The sequence below is a fragment of the Notothenia rossii genome (genome assembly GCF_949606895.1).
Source record: "Notothenia rossii genome assembly, chromosome: 11".
NCBI classification, from domain to species: domain Eukaryota; kingdom Metazoa; phylum Chordata; class Actinopteri; order Perciformes; family Nototheniidae; genus Notothenia; species Notothenia rossii.
This window is the reverse complement of record NC_136910.1, coordinates 32,383,127-32,398,882: the sequence shown is the minus strand read 5'-3', so window position 1 is coordinate 32,398,882 and position 15,756 is coordinate 32,383,127. Positions and strand designations below refer to the sequence as shown.

The 15,756-nt window shown below is 41.1% G+C and overlaps 2 protein-coding genes across 5 annotated transcripts in view; both read right to left on the bottom strand.

The window, feature by feature from the left end:
• Positions 1 to 3,298: 3,298 nt before the first annotated feature.
• LOC307025681 (E3 SUMO-protein ligase ZBED1-like) lies at positions 3,299 to 5,014 on the bottom strand. Its single transcript, XM_079660521.1, has 2 exons — positions 4,347 to 5,014; positions 3,299 to 4,178 (listed from the first exon to the last, which is right to left on the bottom strand). Exons 1-2 carry the CDS (start codon positions 4,782 to 4,784, stop codon positions 3,774 to 3,776), a joined length of 843 nt encoding a protein of 280 aa, XP_079516647.1. The 5' UTR covers positions 4,785 to 5,014; the 3' UTR covers positions 3,299 to 3,773.
• Positions 5,015 to 10,983: 5,969 nt separating this feature from the next.
• LOC307025778 (uncharacterized protein) overlaps positions 10,984 to 15,756 on the bottom strand; it is a 30,225-nt gene continuing 25,452 nt past the window's right edge. For 3 of the 4 annotated variants that reach the window (XM_079660647.1, XM_079660648.1, XM_079660649.1), the window contains exons 3-6: positions 14,408 to 14,464; positions 13,981 to 14,040; positions 13,339 to 13,391; positions 10,984 to 12,539 (exon numbers count right to left, since the gene is read on the bottom strand). In XM_079660647.1, the coding sequence (XP_079516773.1) occupies positions 12,129 to 12,539; positions 13,339 to 13,391; positions 13,981 to 14,040; positions 14,408 to 14,464 (581 nt within the window). In that variant the 3' untranslated portion in view covers positions 10,984 to 12,128. The remainder of the gene's footprint in view (positions 12,540 to 13,338; positions 13,392 to 13,980; positions 14,041 to 14,407; positions 14,465 to 15,756) is intronic. The other variant, XM_079660650.1, reaches the window with a different exon arrangement.

Here is a 15,756-nt window from a genome sequence, read left to right as displayed (position 1 = left end):
CCTTGGTGGTTTTGGCAGTGTGTTTGGGTCGTTGTCTTGCTGCATGATTAAGGATATCCCGATCAGTTTGGTTGCATCCCTCTTTAAATTGGCAGACAAAATGTAGACTACTGAGTTCATTTGGCTGCTGCCATCACGTGTTACGTCATCAATGAAGATCAATGAGCCCGTCCAGAAGAAGCCATGCAAGCCCAAGCCATGACATCACCTCCACCATGTTTCACAGATGAGATTTATGATTGGGATCATGAGCAGATCCTTTCTTTCTCCACACGTTGGCCTTTCCATCACTTTGGTAAAGGTTCATCTTTGACTCATCAGTCCATAAAACTTTGTCCCAGAACTGTCGAGCCTCGTCTCTGTACTTTTTAGCGAATTCAAATCTGGCCTTCATATTATTATTGGTTTGCATCTTCTGGTGTAGCCTCTGTACTTTTGTTTCCAAAGTCTTCTGCTAACGGTGGATTGTGTTGTGTTCAACATTCCAGGAAAGAAAGACGACTTCTAAGTTTAACTATTTATTATGAGAGAGCAAAAGATATTTATCACTTGGCCAAGGACTCCGTCACGTCATAGAAATTACAGGGAGCAAAGCTGTAATCTGTAACCACTATTTTTCCGGACAAGAGCCCCGAACCTCGTGCGTGCATACATTTGTATTACACAGGGCGTTGCCCATACATTTATGATTGGTCAAGACTAGAAGGGGAGGGCTGTGGTTTAGACTTTGGCCTCTCTGGTTGGTGCACAGACTTAGCAGTGGCAGTCTCTTGGCAACACGACCTTCCAATCAGCATTCGGCCGGCCTGTGGAAGTCCCTCCCTACTCTGTCGCTACCCCAATCATTTGTTTTGCTGAAGCTTCTACAGAAAAGTGGAATCCTGGTTATACTGATTCCCAGCTATGCGTGGGCGTGGAGCTAACCCAGGCGGCCAAGGCCATAGCCTCAATAACTCATTGTTTCTACAGTGCCTTGCACCTGGCTTCTGCTACATTAGTATTGCAAGCTTAACCTCTCATATGACTGTGTGTGACCTGGGATTAGTGATTGGTCCTATTTATTTTACAGTCATAGCAATCTCATGAGCACAATAAGCAAATAATGTAATAATAAGAATCAGTCTTGTAATGTTATATACAAATAGACTCCACAATTGTGATACCTTCGCTCCTGCCCTCTGGAGGTTGTTGGTGATGTTTCTTTACAGTTCTCACAATGTTTCTGTCATCAACTGCTGATGTTTTCCTCAGTCGACCAGTTTGAAGTCTGATGCTCAGTACACCAGTGCTTTCTTTCTTCTTCAGGACATTCTAAATGGCTATGGCCAACGGCTCTGATGGATTTTCCATCTTCTCTCAGTTTCAAAATGGTTTGCTTTTCTCCCATAGGCAGCTCTCTAGTCTTCATGTTGGTTACACCGTTGTAACTATAAATGCAGTCTGCACAGGCAAAACCCAAAGCTCAAACTGAGAGCAGACATGCAGTGCTATTTATTGTTTGAATAATCAATGTAGCAGGACACACCTGGGCAACAAAAAACACCTGTCAGTAACATGTTCTAATACTTTTGCTCAATTAAAAAATGGGTGGGTTTAAACAAAAGATGCTTTCTTCTCAGTTGTTTAACAGATCTATATGTAAATACCTGGAGTTAAAAGCTGCAATACTGACCTTTTGTCTCATTCATCTTTTGATGTCAAACCTAATTGTTTTCAGTGTACAGCAAAAATAAGCAGCAGTTGGCCTCGCTGTTCCAATAGTTTTGGAGGGGACTGTATGCATATGTTTGTAGCCTGCTATTGCATTAATGTGTTTGTTGCATTTTACTGCTGTATACATCATATAAAATCATGATTGTAGCTTGGTTGCTGTCCTGTCAGAACCACGTACCTGTACGCAGCAGTGGTGGAAAAAGTGTTCGTATTCTTTGCTTGAGTAAAAGTAATACTACCACACTGTGAACATACTACATTTCTAGTTTCAAGTGTTGTGTATGAACATATGCATTTATAAACTATCTGTAAATAAAATGTAGTGGAGTAGAAATATAAAGTAGTATAAAATGAAAATACTTGGGTAAAGTACAAGTGATTCAAATGTGTACTTAAGTACAATAGACTACTTATGTAAATGTACTGAGTTGCTTTGCACCCCTGCTATACAGTCTTGAGTTCTCAGCAGCCTGCTTTCAGCTTTGTGATGATGCATTTCCAGCTGATCACATTAAACACTAGAGTGTGCAATTTGCAGATGGTCCCTGGGCAGCTTGGCTCATTTACTCTGCAGTACATACGGAGGAATGTGGTTAGGCTGACGGTAAACGGGGAGCAGCAGTCGGTACAGAGAGCCGGGCAGACGCTGAGTCAGCACAGCTTCCCCGGTCCCGTGTCTCTCTGCTGACGGAGAGGGCGTGTCCACAGCTCGGTTCGAAGGGAGCTGTTTCCTCCTAAACCTGCAGACCGCGGTGAAGTTAGTTTTAGGTTGGATATTCGACAGACATTCGCGGACCCGCCAGCAGCGTCAGTTTCCCCTGCTGCTGGCTGTATTACGAGTGAGAGATCTTCTCCACGAAACGAGGCTTTCACTTAGGGACCATCAACAAATTACTTTTCAATTACACAAGAACAATGTTCTTTTTAATAAATCGACAGCTTCCCGATCGTGTGAATGTGAAGCAAATCCACTCTAGAGCATACATTTGTTGAACACACCTTTTTTTATTGCATTTTAATTAGGGCTGTCAAGTTAACGTGTTAATAACGCCAAAAAAAATTAACGCCACTAATTATTTTAACGCGATTAACGCATGTGTATTTTTTGTCCTAGGCCGCCCTGTAGTTTCAGAGCGCATCGAGTTTAAAATACCATCTACAAGCTGATGCTGACAGCCCCGCTCCTGCCGTCCGCTTGCGGCAGACCACACTTCCACGCTCACCGGCAGGCACCGACTGGCCATCGGGAGGACCGGGAGGGTGTGTGTATTTGTGGCGCGAGAGAGAGACCTTACATGTATTGTTGTTGTTGTTGTTAGCATCTGGTGCTAGCTAGCTGCGCTAGGGCTGAACGATTTTAAGAAAAAATTGAAATTGCGATTTTTCTGGCAGAGATTGCGGTTTCGATTTCAACCACGATTTTTTTTCTTTAAATCAAGTTTCAGTGTAAATTAATTAAAACAATGAATTTCATTAAGATAATGCAAGAATGAAAACGGCTGGCAACAGATTTCAAATGCAAGACTGTTTATTAACAAAATATCAAGCATTAAAAAGATCAATGGCTCAGCAGCATCAAAAATAATTGCACTTTTGTAAAATAACGTAGGCTACATACAAATGATAAATTATAACAACAAAGTGGAGCAAAAAAAGAAGTCTTACCTTAAAAGTAGTGCAAAATGGCTCAAAGGAGCTAGCTTATGAACATCAACATCAGCAGCAGTTACAGATATTCAACCCGTGTATTCAGAAACCTGTGCTTCTTCTTCAAATAAAGTGGCAAGAGGAAGTGAAATGTAAAGGTAGTAAAAATAAATAATAATAATAATCATAATAATTTAAAAAGTTTAAATTACCCTACATTTTCCTCATCAAGAAAAGATGTCAAACTGGTTAAATTATTTTACATCTAGTCTGTATACAAAAGATAAGTAAAAAAGAGTGAACATCTTTTTTAATGGAACAAAGACATGTCAGGGTAAGGTGCCGATAAGAGATTTCAGGGCAAAGTGCAGAAGAACAACAACAAAAATCAATAAATCTTCCCCTTCATCCCTTCAGAGATTTTTGGCCAAGAAAACCAACATGTCAACCTTTGCTGGCTTCAGACATGCACGCTGACATGTGACAATATTGCCACTGGCACTGAACAGTCTCTCTGATGGTGCACTCGTTGCTGGTATGCAAAGGTACTTACGAGCCAACTTGCTAAGCCATGGGAAGTTGACATTGTGCACTCTCCACCAGGCCAGTGGATCTTGCTCTCCATCAATGGTAGGAGTTATGAGGTAGTTGTCCAGTTCTGCTTTAATGGTATCCTTCAACTGCACAGTAGAGGAAGCAGGGACCACCTTGGTCTTAAAAAAGCTGCCCAGTGACCGCTTTCGTTTTGTAGAGGTGGATGGTGGTTCTTCTTCTGCACTCAGGGGCATGGTATGGGTTGTGACACAAGCCCTCTGCTCCTACAACACACAGTAATAAGAGGCATCAATGTTTTGCTATCAGTTGTGATTAAGACCAACGAGGCATTTTGTCTAAAAGTTTAAAATGTCAGTAGAGTATAGTTAAAAAAAACTAAAAATACTACTTTTTGTTTTATTTTGAAACAACAAAGAAAAAGGACAGCTTACCTTTTGTGCCACCTGTTCCATTTCCATCTTCACTCTGTCTTTGATGTATGGGACATTCTCTTCGCTTATGTAGCTTGTCTTGAATCTTGGATCAAGGAAGGATGTGATGTCCAAGAGCTCCTGTGTCACTGGGTCGCTGTATTTCTCTTCAATGTAGTGGAGAGCTCTTGATTTGATCTCCTTGGTGAGATTCGTGTCCTGGTCAGTTTCAGCAAGCGTTGCTGTTCTGAGGAGATGGAGCACTGGCTTCAGGTATGACACGCTTACGTAGTCCTCACCTGAGAGGGCGTCTGTGAACTCCTGAAGAGGACCGAGGGCTTTGTTTACAGATTCAAGTACATCTATGTCTTGCCAAGTGGGGATCAGGTGCCGCGTCTTCCTGTCTTCAGACAGAACCTGGCACAGTGCCTTGCTCTGCTCCAACACCCTCCCAATCATTTTCTGCCGGGAGCCCCATCGTGTCGGACATTCAGTGACCAGTGACTGTTGAGGTAGGTTTAAGTCTTGCTGTGCCTGTTTGAATGCCCTCTTCTTCTTCCAGCTGTGAGTGAAGACCGCAACCAGCTGCTTGCAAAGTCCTGTGGCCCGTTTGATTCTTTGATCATCTTTGACAGCATTTTCCGGTGGAAAACATTACATGTATTACAGTATGAAAAGCCATAAGGATAGCTCATAACACAGAATTCATAACATTGATTACATCTGTTGTCATCTTGTATTAAGTTCAATGACGTTTTTTTAGCAGCAGACGTCAGGTAGTACTACCACAGTAAGTTATTGCCCATAAATTAATTTGTAATTGGTAATTAATGTACAAGCAAGGAATATGCTTTTTAGATATTCCACTAAAAAACAAAAAATCATTTAATTCGTAATATAGTGGCATCAGCTGTGGTTGCACCACCCTGACATCTGCTACTACAAAAACGTCATTGACCCATTAGTAAGGGCTTCAAAAATAGGGGAGACCGCCTTTGCATCTCTCTGCAATCCGCAATTAAACAGAAGCAAGCAGTATTGGGAGGTTTTAAAGTTTACCCATGAAAGGGTTCATTTTTCTCACTAGGATAAACAGTATGTTAAAGTAGCATTGCGCTAACAGTTGGTCAGCTAACTACAGCTTGACAACAAACCTCTCTGCGCTTCGTCCCTCCCCCCTCCCAACTGTGTTTGAGGGCAGAGTAATATAGCAGAGACTAGGGCCTCTGCGAGGATAATACGAACTCTCACACTTGTAGTAACTTTGTAAACATACACACTCGCACGAACACACATTCTTGTACTTACCAATTGCAAGATGCAGCCTGTGTCCGAAGCACTGCAGTCTGGTCCATTGGTTAAGTTCCATTGCTTTGATCATATTTGTAGCGTTGTCTGTTGTTATGCACGTCTGGGCCTCTTCTTTTAGACCCCAGTTGGCCAAGCACTCCTTCAGCCCCATGGCAATATTCTCCCCTGTATGGTCAGTGGGGAAGTATGCTGTCTGCAGGCAGCGGCTACACAACTCGAAGTTGGCGTTGACGAAATGCACGGTCAAACTCATGTAGGGCTCGGTCGTTCTGCTTGACCACAGATCAGTAGTTGACGCATAAAACTCCGTGTTTTCCAGATCATTTAGAACTTTGGCCTTACATTCTGTGTAGAGCTGTGGGATGGCAACTTGATTGAAGTATGTGCGGGAGGGCAGAACATACCTCTTATCCATTGTGCGTAGCAAACTTTTAAATGCGTCTTTGGTCACTGTGTTTACAGACACCATGTCCTTCGATATGTAAGTCGTTACGGCAGCGGTAATCTCCTTGTGTCTTCGGCTAGTTTTTTCATAAGGCGTCACACTGGCGAACGATGATGTTATTGTTGGCTGACTTGCCGAAGTATGGCTGCTGCTTGATGTTTCACGGTTCTTTTTCGCCATGCACTGCTCATACAAGTTCAGGTGGTGAACTCTCAAGTGGCGATGTAAATTGGTGGTATTGCCAGCCGATGTAGCCACTTTTACACGAAATGTTTGGCACATCACCTGTTTCTGGTGTTCATCATCATCCCCAAATCCAAAATACTGCCAAATGACCGACGTGCTGTTTCTTTTTGGTATTAATTTAGTCGGCTCCGCTTCTGCTCCCGCTTCTGCCATGCTTGAAATTTAATGACGAGCTATACACTGATTGGGGTGGAGAACACGTCATCTGGTCACGCGCAGGCTGCAGCTTTCTGATTGGTAGCTGGCACAGAGCCTTGGGCATTCATGTGAAATTATTGACGAAATTATTATTATTATGCACCAAGAAAAACCGCAGCTTTGACGATCCCAAAATCGTGTTGTCTGAGATCGCGATTTTCGGTCTAAAACGATAGATCGTTCAGCCCTAAGCTGCGCTAACGGATATAAGGAGCTGTTTAAATGAAAACAGAGGTGTGACATTTCGCCGACAACTGCGCCGAGCACTTCACTTTATGCAGGTAGCCAGACAGTGGGACATTGTGGGAAAAGTCAGCACACTCAGCACGGATAGTGCGCGCAACGTGATTGCAGCGTCCAGGCAGCTCCCGTTCGAGCATATGCCTTGAGTTGCACATAGCTCCAACGATCCATCACGGCCACACACACACACACACACACACACACACACACACACACACACACACACACACACACACACACACACACACACACACACACACACACACACACACACACACACACACACACACACACACACACACACACACACACACACACACACACACACACACACACACACACACACACACACACACACACACGTGGTTTGTCAGGACTTTTTCCTCGTACCAGTTCAAACATTGACTTATGGGGACCCACCTTTCCCTTTGCCGTAGAGAGAGAGCAGAGTGCTTGAACTGATCATAAAAACTTCAGCTACATTTCTGGCTATTTAGAATTCAGTTTTGATAAAAGAGTGTAGAAATCTGTAGACCTGAAATTCTACAGGACTGTGAGGACGGGGGCGGGACTGGGCGTTTCCTGACACAATTATGACTTATGAGAACCCCTCTGGATTAGCTGGACATTACCCATACACACCGCAAGTCCCTGAGTTATGAGGACCACAATGGTATATCTGGAGAATATACAAACACACACAGAATTGTAGAAAACCTGTACTCATGAGGAAAAATAATGGTTTCACTGGACATTATCCTCAAACATGTGTTGCGCAATATTTTGTTACTGAAAAAGTAGCCCAATACTTCCGTTTATTTTAAATGTTGAACAGAAAAAAGTATTTAACTTAGGAGAGCAATGGTACAAAGAGCAGACCACTTTCTCATGTTCACAGACCTCAGTGTTCAGCGACCTGAACATCAAGATATGCAGCTTTTTTCTTGTTGCTTTGATGACAAACACCTGTTTTTAATAACCATATGCAGGGGTTTTGCGATGGACAATACAAGTATTTCTGACAATCTCTTTACCAGTCGGCTGTCATTGAAAAGTGACAGAGGATTTAATTCTGACAGAGACCTTGACATATGATAGAACCTGCACAGCCTAAAATGATCATGGAAGAAAGTGAAATATTGAGAAATGTTGTCTTTTTAGTGGACAAGTGAATATTAAGTTGATTGAGTTGCAGAAGCAAAATGCTAACGTTATGCTATAAACTAACTACAGCAGGGTCGCTGCTTCCACGTCTCGCCAACTTAAGATCCATATTCAAAAATACAGATTCTAAATGGAACGAGTTGAAGCGTTTGTTTGAACAGTTTGCAGGAAGCAGGTACTTGCTTTCAAGCAGAACAGGGCAAACTAACTTAGAGGATTGTTTACGTGTTCGTTGTAATGACGTAAAACGTCCTCCACGACTTCTGAAGTCCTATTCAGCCACTTGGTAACAACCATCATTTTTCCGACACGTCAACTCTTCAGAAATCACCAGTGGGGTCACTGCTGATGGATTTAATGTCGTAGAACGTAGAACGTAGAACGTGATCCGTCTCTTAAATGTGTCTCAACCACAGACCTTATTTCAGATATTTTCCTAATTCCTATAGAGAAATCCCAATGGCTCTGAGACGAGGGAACAGGAAGTGGTGAAATGCTGACTCACTTCCTGGTTTTAGGACTCATTCCTGCACCACTATTTGGAGTTCACCTATGCACACACACAAACACAGAGGCCATTGTTATGATGAGCTCAAAAGGGATAATGGTTATAATTCTTAAACAAACCTAAATTATGAGGAAATCTAGTATAACTGGGCATGTTATACACACACACAAGCCTAACAATACCTTAGTTATAAGGACATCTGGTATAACTGGATTTTTTTTTTTTACACACACGCACACACACACACGCCTAACAATACCTTAGTTATAAGGACATCTGGTTTAACTGGACATTTTATACGCACACACTAGCCTAACAATACCTTAGTTATAAGGACATCGGGTATAACTGGACATTTTATACATAGGCCTACACACACTAACCTAATAATACCTTAGTTATAAGGACATCAGGTATAACTGGGCATTTTACACACACACTACCCGAACAATACCTTATTTGTGAACCACCCAGATTTAACAGGTCTCTAACCATACACAAAAGCATTCTTGATGTTAGACTGGTTGTAATAAAGGGAGCAGGACACAGTTTTTCAGCTCTCTGTTGGTTAACAGTCTAAATCACTTGCACAGTTTTAGCTGAGGTGAAAGAGCCCCCAACATCTCTCACCAACAGTGTTGGGTGTAACGCGTTACAAAAGTAACGGAGTTACAGTAATATATTACTTTTTGCTGTAACGAAGTAATTTAACGCATTACTAATGAAATGTGGGTAATATATTACCCGTTACAATGCTCAGTAACGCAGTCACAACAGATTTTAACCCGAAATTAAATGGTGTTTTGTTTTTTAAGAATGTACTAACAAAGCGAGACATTCCGACACCGGACAAATTGTGCGGGTAGATTAGTAAACCTGGTGTTTACCCTTCAGGCTTCGCGTCGAGATCTTCGGGGAAGTTGAACGTTATGCAACCATTCATAAAAAGAGAACGTAGCGAAAAATACAAACAACAAATTGTGTCTGGTGCGCGTGACCTGCTCCGTTGCGCGTGCATCATTTCCAAAGTGCTTCCACAGCAGTGACACACATCTGATCTGTGGATAATCATTTATACAAAAATGGTTAAAGCAACCATCATTAAACGCCAGCAACACTGCATCTACTGCAGACAGTAGCAACAGGTCAGATGCGGACATCACGTTACCCTCCGTTGTGGACACTAACTTACTCCCGCCTGACTCGCCAGCCCCGGAGCAGCAGTCTTCGTCGCCCGAAACTACGCCGCCCCTCTGCGGCCCGCAGGTGCCAGGTATATTTAAACAACTACCCGCCTGTACAGTGGGGTAAGGCGGTCATTTTGCAGCTTGTGGTATAAAAATAGACAATGGCTAGAATATTCATGTGAAAATAGTACCATATTCTGACATGCCTGTAGAAATGTTGGGTCAAAAATAATACATACAATAGCACAGATGCCTTCACCACGAATCGCTACAAAAATATCTCATATCCTAAGCTTATTATCAACGAGCTGATGTTGCATCTGAAATGTTCTCCAGGTCACAAAGTCAACCTAACATGATGATGTGATACCAGTTTTCAAGTACAGTAAATATTCTCTTCCCAGCGTATATGATGGGACCAAGGTGATGATGTAGTAGGCTACATGGTTTTAATAATACTTTTGCCTTTCAATGTTTGCCATTTCAAACCATGAGCATGGTTTAAATAATATTTGCCTGGATTTACAATATGTTAACCTTCATTATAGTCCTTGACAGCGGTTTGTACTGCTGTATTAACAACGTGTCACATGTTAAGAGTTTACAATCAGAATGGAGTATTCAACTATGCCGTGTAATACAAGTTGTTAGTAGCCTTAAGGGCCTACACAGTTGTTATGCTATACCACATTGCCCTTCACTGGATGCATAACGAGCTGCACTAAACTACATTTTAGCATTTAAAATACCTAGCTATTCTTTTGCGGTTATTTTGGTGAAAGTAACTAAAAAATAACTAAAGTAGTGTAACTCATTACATTTCAGAGACAGTAATATTGTAATGTAACTTATTACTTTCTAAAGAGAGTAATAAGTAATATGTAATATATTACATTTTGGAAGTAACTTGCCCAACACTGCTCACCAATGACAAAGGAATGAGCTCCCTAAGATGCTGCTATTGTGTGGCCTGCAAATGCATATTTTGTTTTACAGGATTTCTGTACCAGTTGGATGTACAAAATTGACAAGGACTTTTAATTTGCAGATATTTCAAATTCTTTTTTTAAAGATGTTTTTGACCAGAGTGCCATTATTCCAGAGAGAGTGTGAAGTTGGAAGACAGAGGATAAGACATTGCCTGTAAACTACGGAGGGATTGGGATTCGAACCCACCGAGTAGGCAGCGGAGACAACTTTCATGGGCCGCGCGCACTAACCACTGTGTCACCTCTAAAGAATTGAATATACTGACATAATTTATATCTTTTGCCTCAAAAGTGAATATTAGACACAGATTCAAACTGTAGAGTCAATGGGATTTCTTCAAATAAAAAGGACAACAGACTCAACAGCTTGGATTTAAGCATTTACCTCATTTTTAATGAACCTTTTTTCATCACCAACATTTCTTCACTTAAAACTAAAACATCTTTTACCAAATATATTTGTTATTATTAATACATTTTAAAATGAAATGCTTTGAAAAATAAGGTAAAATAAAAGTGTATCTATGTACAAATACATACAGCTCTACAAAAAAATGCTACCACTGCTAAATCATCTGTTTCTCTGGTTGTACTAGTTATAGGTATGTGTTTAAGTCAAATTTACATTTTTTATTTATTCTATTTACTACCGACATCTCTCCCAAATTTCAAATACAAATATTATTATTTAGAGCATTTATTTGCAGAAAATTACGACTGGTCAAAATAACAAAAAAAGATGCAGTGTTTTCAGACCTTAAATAATGCAAGGAAAACAAGTTCATATTATTTTTTAAACACAGCTTTCATGCGTTTTGGCTGCCCTCCACCAGTCTGTCACATGGCTGCTGGGTGACTTTATTGTCAGACTTATTGTCCGAGCAGAAGGAAGCACGATTTGTTCCAGGAGAACCTTGTACGTCGTCCTTCACAAAGACATTCAGCCGTGCTGAAGCCCCCCCAGATCATCACCAATCCTCAACCAAATGTCCAACACGTGGTCATCTTATGGTTAGACAGAGACCTGGAGAGGCCCTACAAGCCTCAGTGTCCCGCACCCACTGTGACAATTGGTGAACGACGAATGAATCGAACCACGTACAAGGTTCTCCTGGAACAAGTCGTGCTTCCTTCTGCTCTGACAAAAAGGATTTTTTTTTCCAGCAGGACGATACTCCATGCCACACAGCCAAGTCAATCAAGGTGTGTTTGGAGGATCACCAGATCCAGACCCTGTCATGGCAACCCCAATCTCCAGACCTGAACCCAATGGGAAACCTCTGGAATGTGATCCTGAGGAAGATGGTTGGTAACATGCCATCCATCAAAGCTGAGTTGCTTGAATTGTTGCACCAGGAATGACATAAAGTCACCCAGCAGCCATGTGACAGACTGGTGGTGGAGAGCAGTCAAGACGCATGAAAGCTGTGATTCAAAATCAGGGTTATTCCACCATCTGGTGATCCTCCAACCACACCTTTCAATGTTATAATTTTTGAGGGCGCAAGAAGATTATTTGGGGTTTGCAACACACTTAATTATTGCCCTCTCAGAGAATGAGACTGTTACAGCTGTCGTGTTAAACCTTGGAAGATTCTGAGCATTGTATGTGGTAGGTTCCTTATCAGAACAGGAAGCTCCATCAGGGATGAAATCTTCATCAAGTTGGAATGTGTCAGAGGTAGTAGCAGCCATTTCTTGTTGTACAACACAGTTCTTTGTAGAGACGGTTGGTACAGTCTTACCATGGGGTGGCTTTGAATCCCTGATGGTGGCAATGAGAGGATCCCAATCGTTATTTGCTTCAGAGTCAGGTGGGCAGTCTTCATCAGCGCTGGATCCATCGCTGCTAGACGCAGTTTTGGGAATGTAGTCTTTATCACAGAAGGAACCTTCATTACTGGAAAGGCAGATGTCCTTCACCTTTGAACAAAAATGGAACACCAAGTTTGTATTTTCTTCATTATCCAGAAAAATGTACTGGTAACATTTGTTGAGCATTATTTTAACATCGAATCACTGTGCATTTCACTATATAACAAAGAAGAAAGCAAGTCAAATTGAATTTTAGTTACGTTTTTGAAACCAGACCCAGACCCCACGCAGCATTCTCATCTGTTTGTCATTACTGGTGTCACTTTCTGGTTGCTAACAAACGCCATTGTAACACTAAACACACATCAGCGCACACTGGGAGGGGGGGGGGGGGGGGGCAGGAGCTATTCTATTCTAGTAGACCTCAACAATGGATCAGTGGATCAGTCGAAATCGATCAGTGGAAATGGCCATGCCATGGGATCGTTAACAGTTATGGAGGTGTGCACATGCTGGATGAAGACAATGATCTAATGTCTAGTCATGTCAACAGGTTGTAAAATCATCTGTCCTTACAAGGACTGCTGTCCCTACAAGATACCCTGTGACCAGACGGCCTTTATCTTTCTGTGTAGTATGACATTATACAGAAACATTTCAATGTTGTCATTTTTAACTCCTGTTGACATCATCTGTCCTTACAAGGACTGCTGTCCCTACAAGACACCCTGTGACCAGACGGCCTTTATCTTTCTGTGTAGTATGACATTTAACCCGTTTCAATTTGACCCAAAGTATGGGGAAACGGAGCCCCCATACCAAGACGATAGTCCTGGTAAAACAGCTTCAATCTATACCAGTCAGCGACACGCAACAATGTATGGAAAAACAATACATTGAAACTTACCATCTTGTCCCGTGATGTGTTTGGAGTTGTACGAAGTTCGGTCCCACCACATACTTCCTGTAAATAAGTGAAAGACAGGCACGACTTTAAAACATTATTGACTCATTTCCATCAATGTGACACAAATCTGAACATTAACACGACTTTATTCAATTAATTAGCCAGCAATGAAAATAAAAATACATTATTAGCCCCTATATAACATGTTAGGGCCTAAAATCAATTTATCACAGAGCAATAATTGATAAAAATCTACCAACACATTGACTGTTGGCATGCTATGTGTGCAGCAGCCATCAGCATATCTCATCCAAGGAAGAAAGCTGATGAGCACAGTAGGACTGTAATGTTAACCATATTACAAGTTGGCATCCTCATTTTGTTTCATGAATGCCATTGTAGCGCTGCTCCTCTGTTCCAAATACGACTTCTACTAACTCTTACTCTGAGCATTTATCTGTTAATGGTGCAGCAAATAACAGTCTACAAACTATGGCTTAAATAATATAGAGACACATATGTTTCAGTTTCTGGAATTTGACTAATCTTTCACAGCATTAAGAAAAGTACAATACTGTCACAGGCCCGTATTGTTTCCCTCTACAGCCCGACACAGAAAGTGATTGTGATATGAAGTACAACTTGCCATTTTGGTTGGTGGGGAGGACGGAGGATCTCTGTCGGGCTCAGGGTTAGAAGCTTCTTCACAGTGAGCCGGAAATTGTAACACAAAAAAAAGACACTGTTGTCACCTTGGTAGTGGTTTGATCTGACTTGTGTGCTGCAAAGGTTTAACAGTTATGGAGGTGTGCACATGCTGGATGAAGGCAATGATCTCATGTCTAGTCATGTCAACAGGTTGTAAATCATCTGTCCTTACAAGGACTGCTGTCCCTACAAGACACCCTTTATCTTTCTGTGTAGTATGACATTTAACCCGTTTCAATTTGACCCAAAGTATGGGGAAACGGAGCCCCTTACCAAGACGATAGTCCTGGTAAAACAGCTTCAATATATACCAGTCAGCGACACGCAACAATGTGTGGAAAAACAATACATTGAAACTTACCATCTTGTCCCCTGATGTGTTTGGAGTTGTACGAAGTTCGGTCCCACCACATACTTCCTGTAAATAAGTGAAAGACAGGCACAACTTTAAAACATTATTGACTCATTTTGTATTAAATCAGGTGAAATTCAGAAAATAATGTTAACAGTACCATTTTTTTTGCTGAAATAAATCAAATCTGCTTAACTGAGCTGAGTGGTAGTACCATGAAGAGCAATGCAACACTTTTTCCCTGTCAGTTAAGCAATGTCCTAAAGAGAACAGAACCTCACTATTGAGCACCAGGGCCAAGCAGGATCCCCATAGTTGTATGTTATCTCCTCGTCTGAGAATATTTCCTTTACAGCAAATAGGTACAAGTGTGGGGAATTTATTTTAATTGTGTAGCAGTCAATTTATAATTTTGGCAGCACTGTTGAGCATTTTAAAAATGTATTTTCATGCCCCTGTGCAAGGCTTAGTCTTTCTAGCTTTAAAGCCACTGGTGTAAAGTAACTAAGTTCATAAACTCAAGTAGCCTACTATACTTAGGTACAATCTTGAGCTACTTGTATTTTACTTAATTATTTCAATGTTTTGCTACTGTGTACTTCCACTCCTCTACAGTTCAGAGGTACATGGTGTACTTTTACTCCACTACATGTATGTAATACCTTTAGTTACTTTACAGATGTGGATGAATGATGTGAAATATAATCAAGTGTTAAATCAGACTTTAGTTCTACCTGGAGTAAATCCACAAGCTACCCTGCAGTATACAAAGTAATTCAAACTAGCTGCACCTTTACCAGCTTTGAGAACACTTTCATGATCAATCATTATAAAACATATCATATCTATTATTCTGAAATGGACCAATCTGCACATTGACTACTTTTACTGTCGCTACTTTCACTATATTTTGATGATAATACTTTTCTAGTTTTACTTGAGGAACATTTTGAATGCAGTACTTTTACTGTAACACAGTATTCCTACACTCTAGTACTTCTACTTTTACTCAAGTAAAAGACCTGAGTACTTCTAGTTTTACTCAAGTACAAGAGCTGAGTACTTCTACTTTTACTCAAGTATATTATCTGAGTACTTCTACTTTTACTCAAGTACAAGATCTGAGTACTTATACTTTTACTTGAGGAACATTTTGAAAGCAGAACTTTTAGTGTGACAGAGTATTCCTTAATTGTTGTATTGGTGCATACATGAGGATATGGTAAACGTTATTCAGCAAAGCTAAGACATCTGTTTGAGCAGCCATTTTAGTATGATGATTAATGATCTATCGATCATAAATCTATCGATTAGATGAGAGGGGCAAACATTTACATATTACATATCCTGAAAACGTA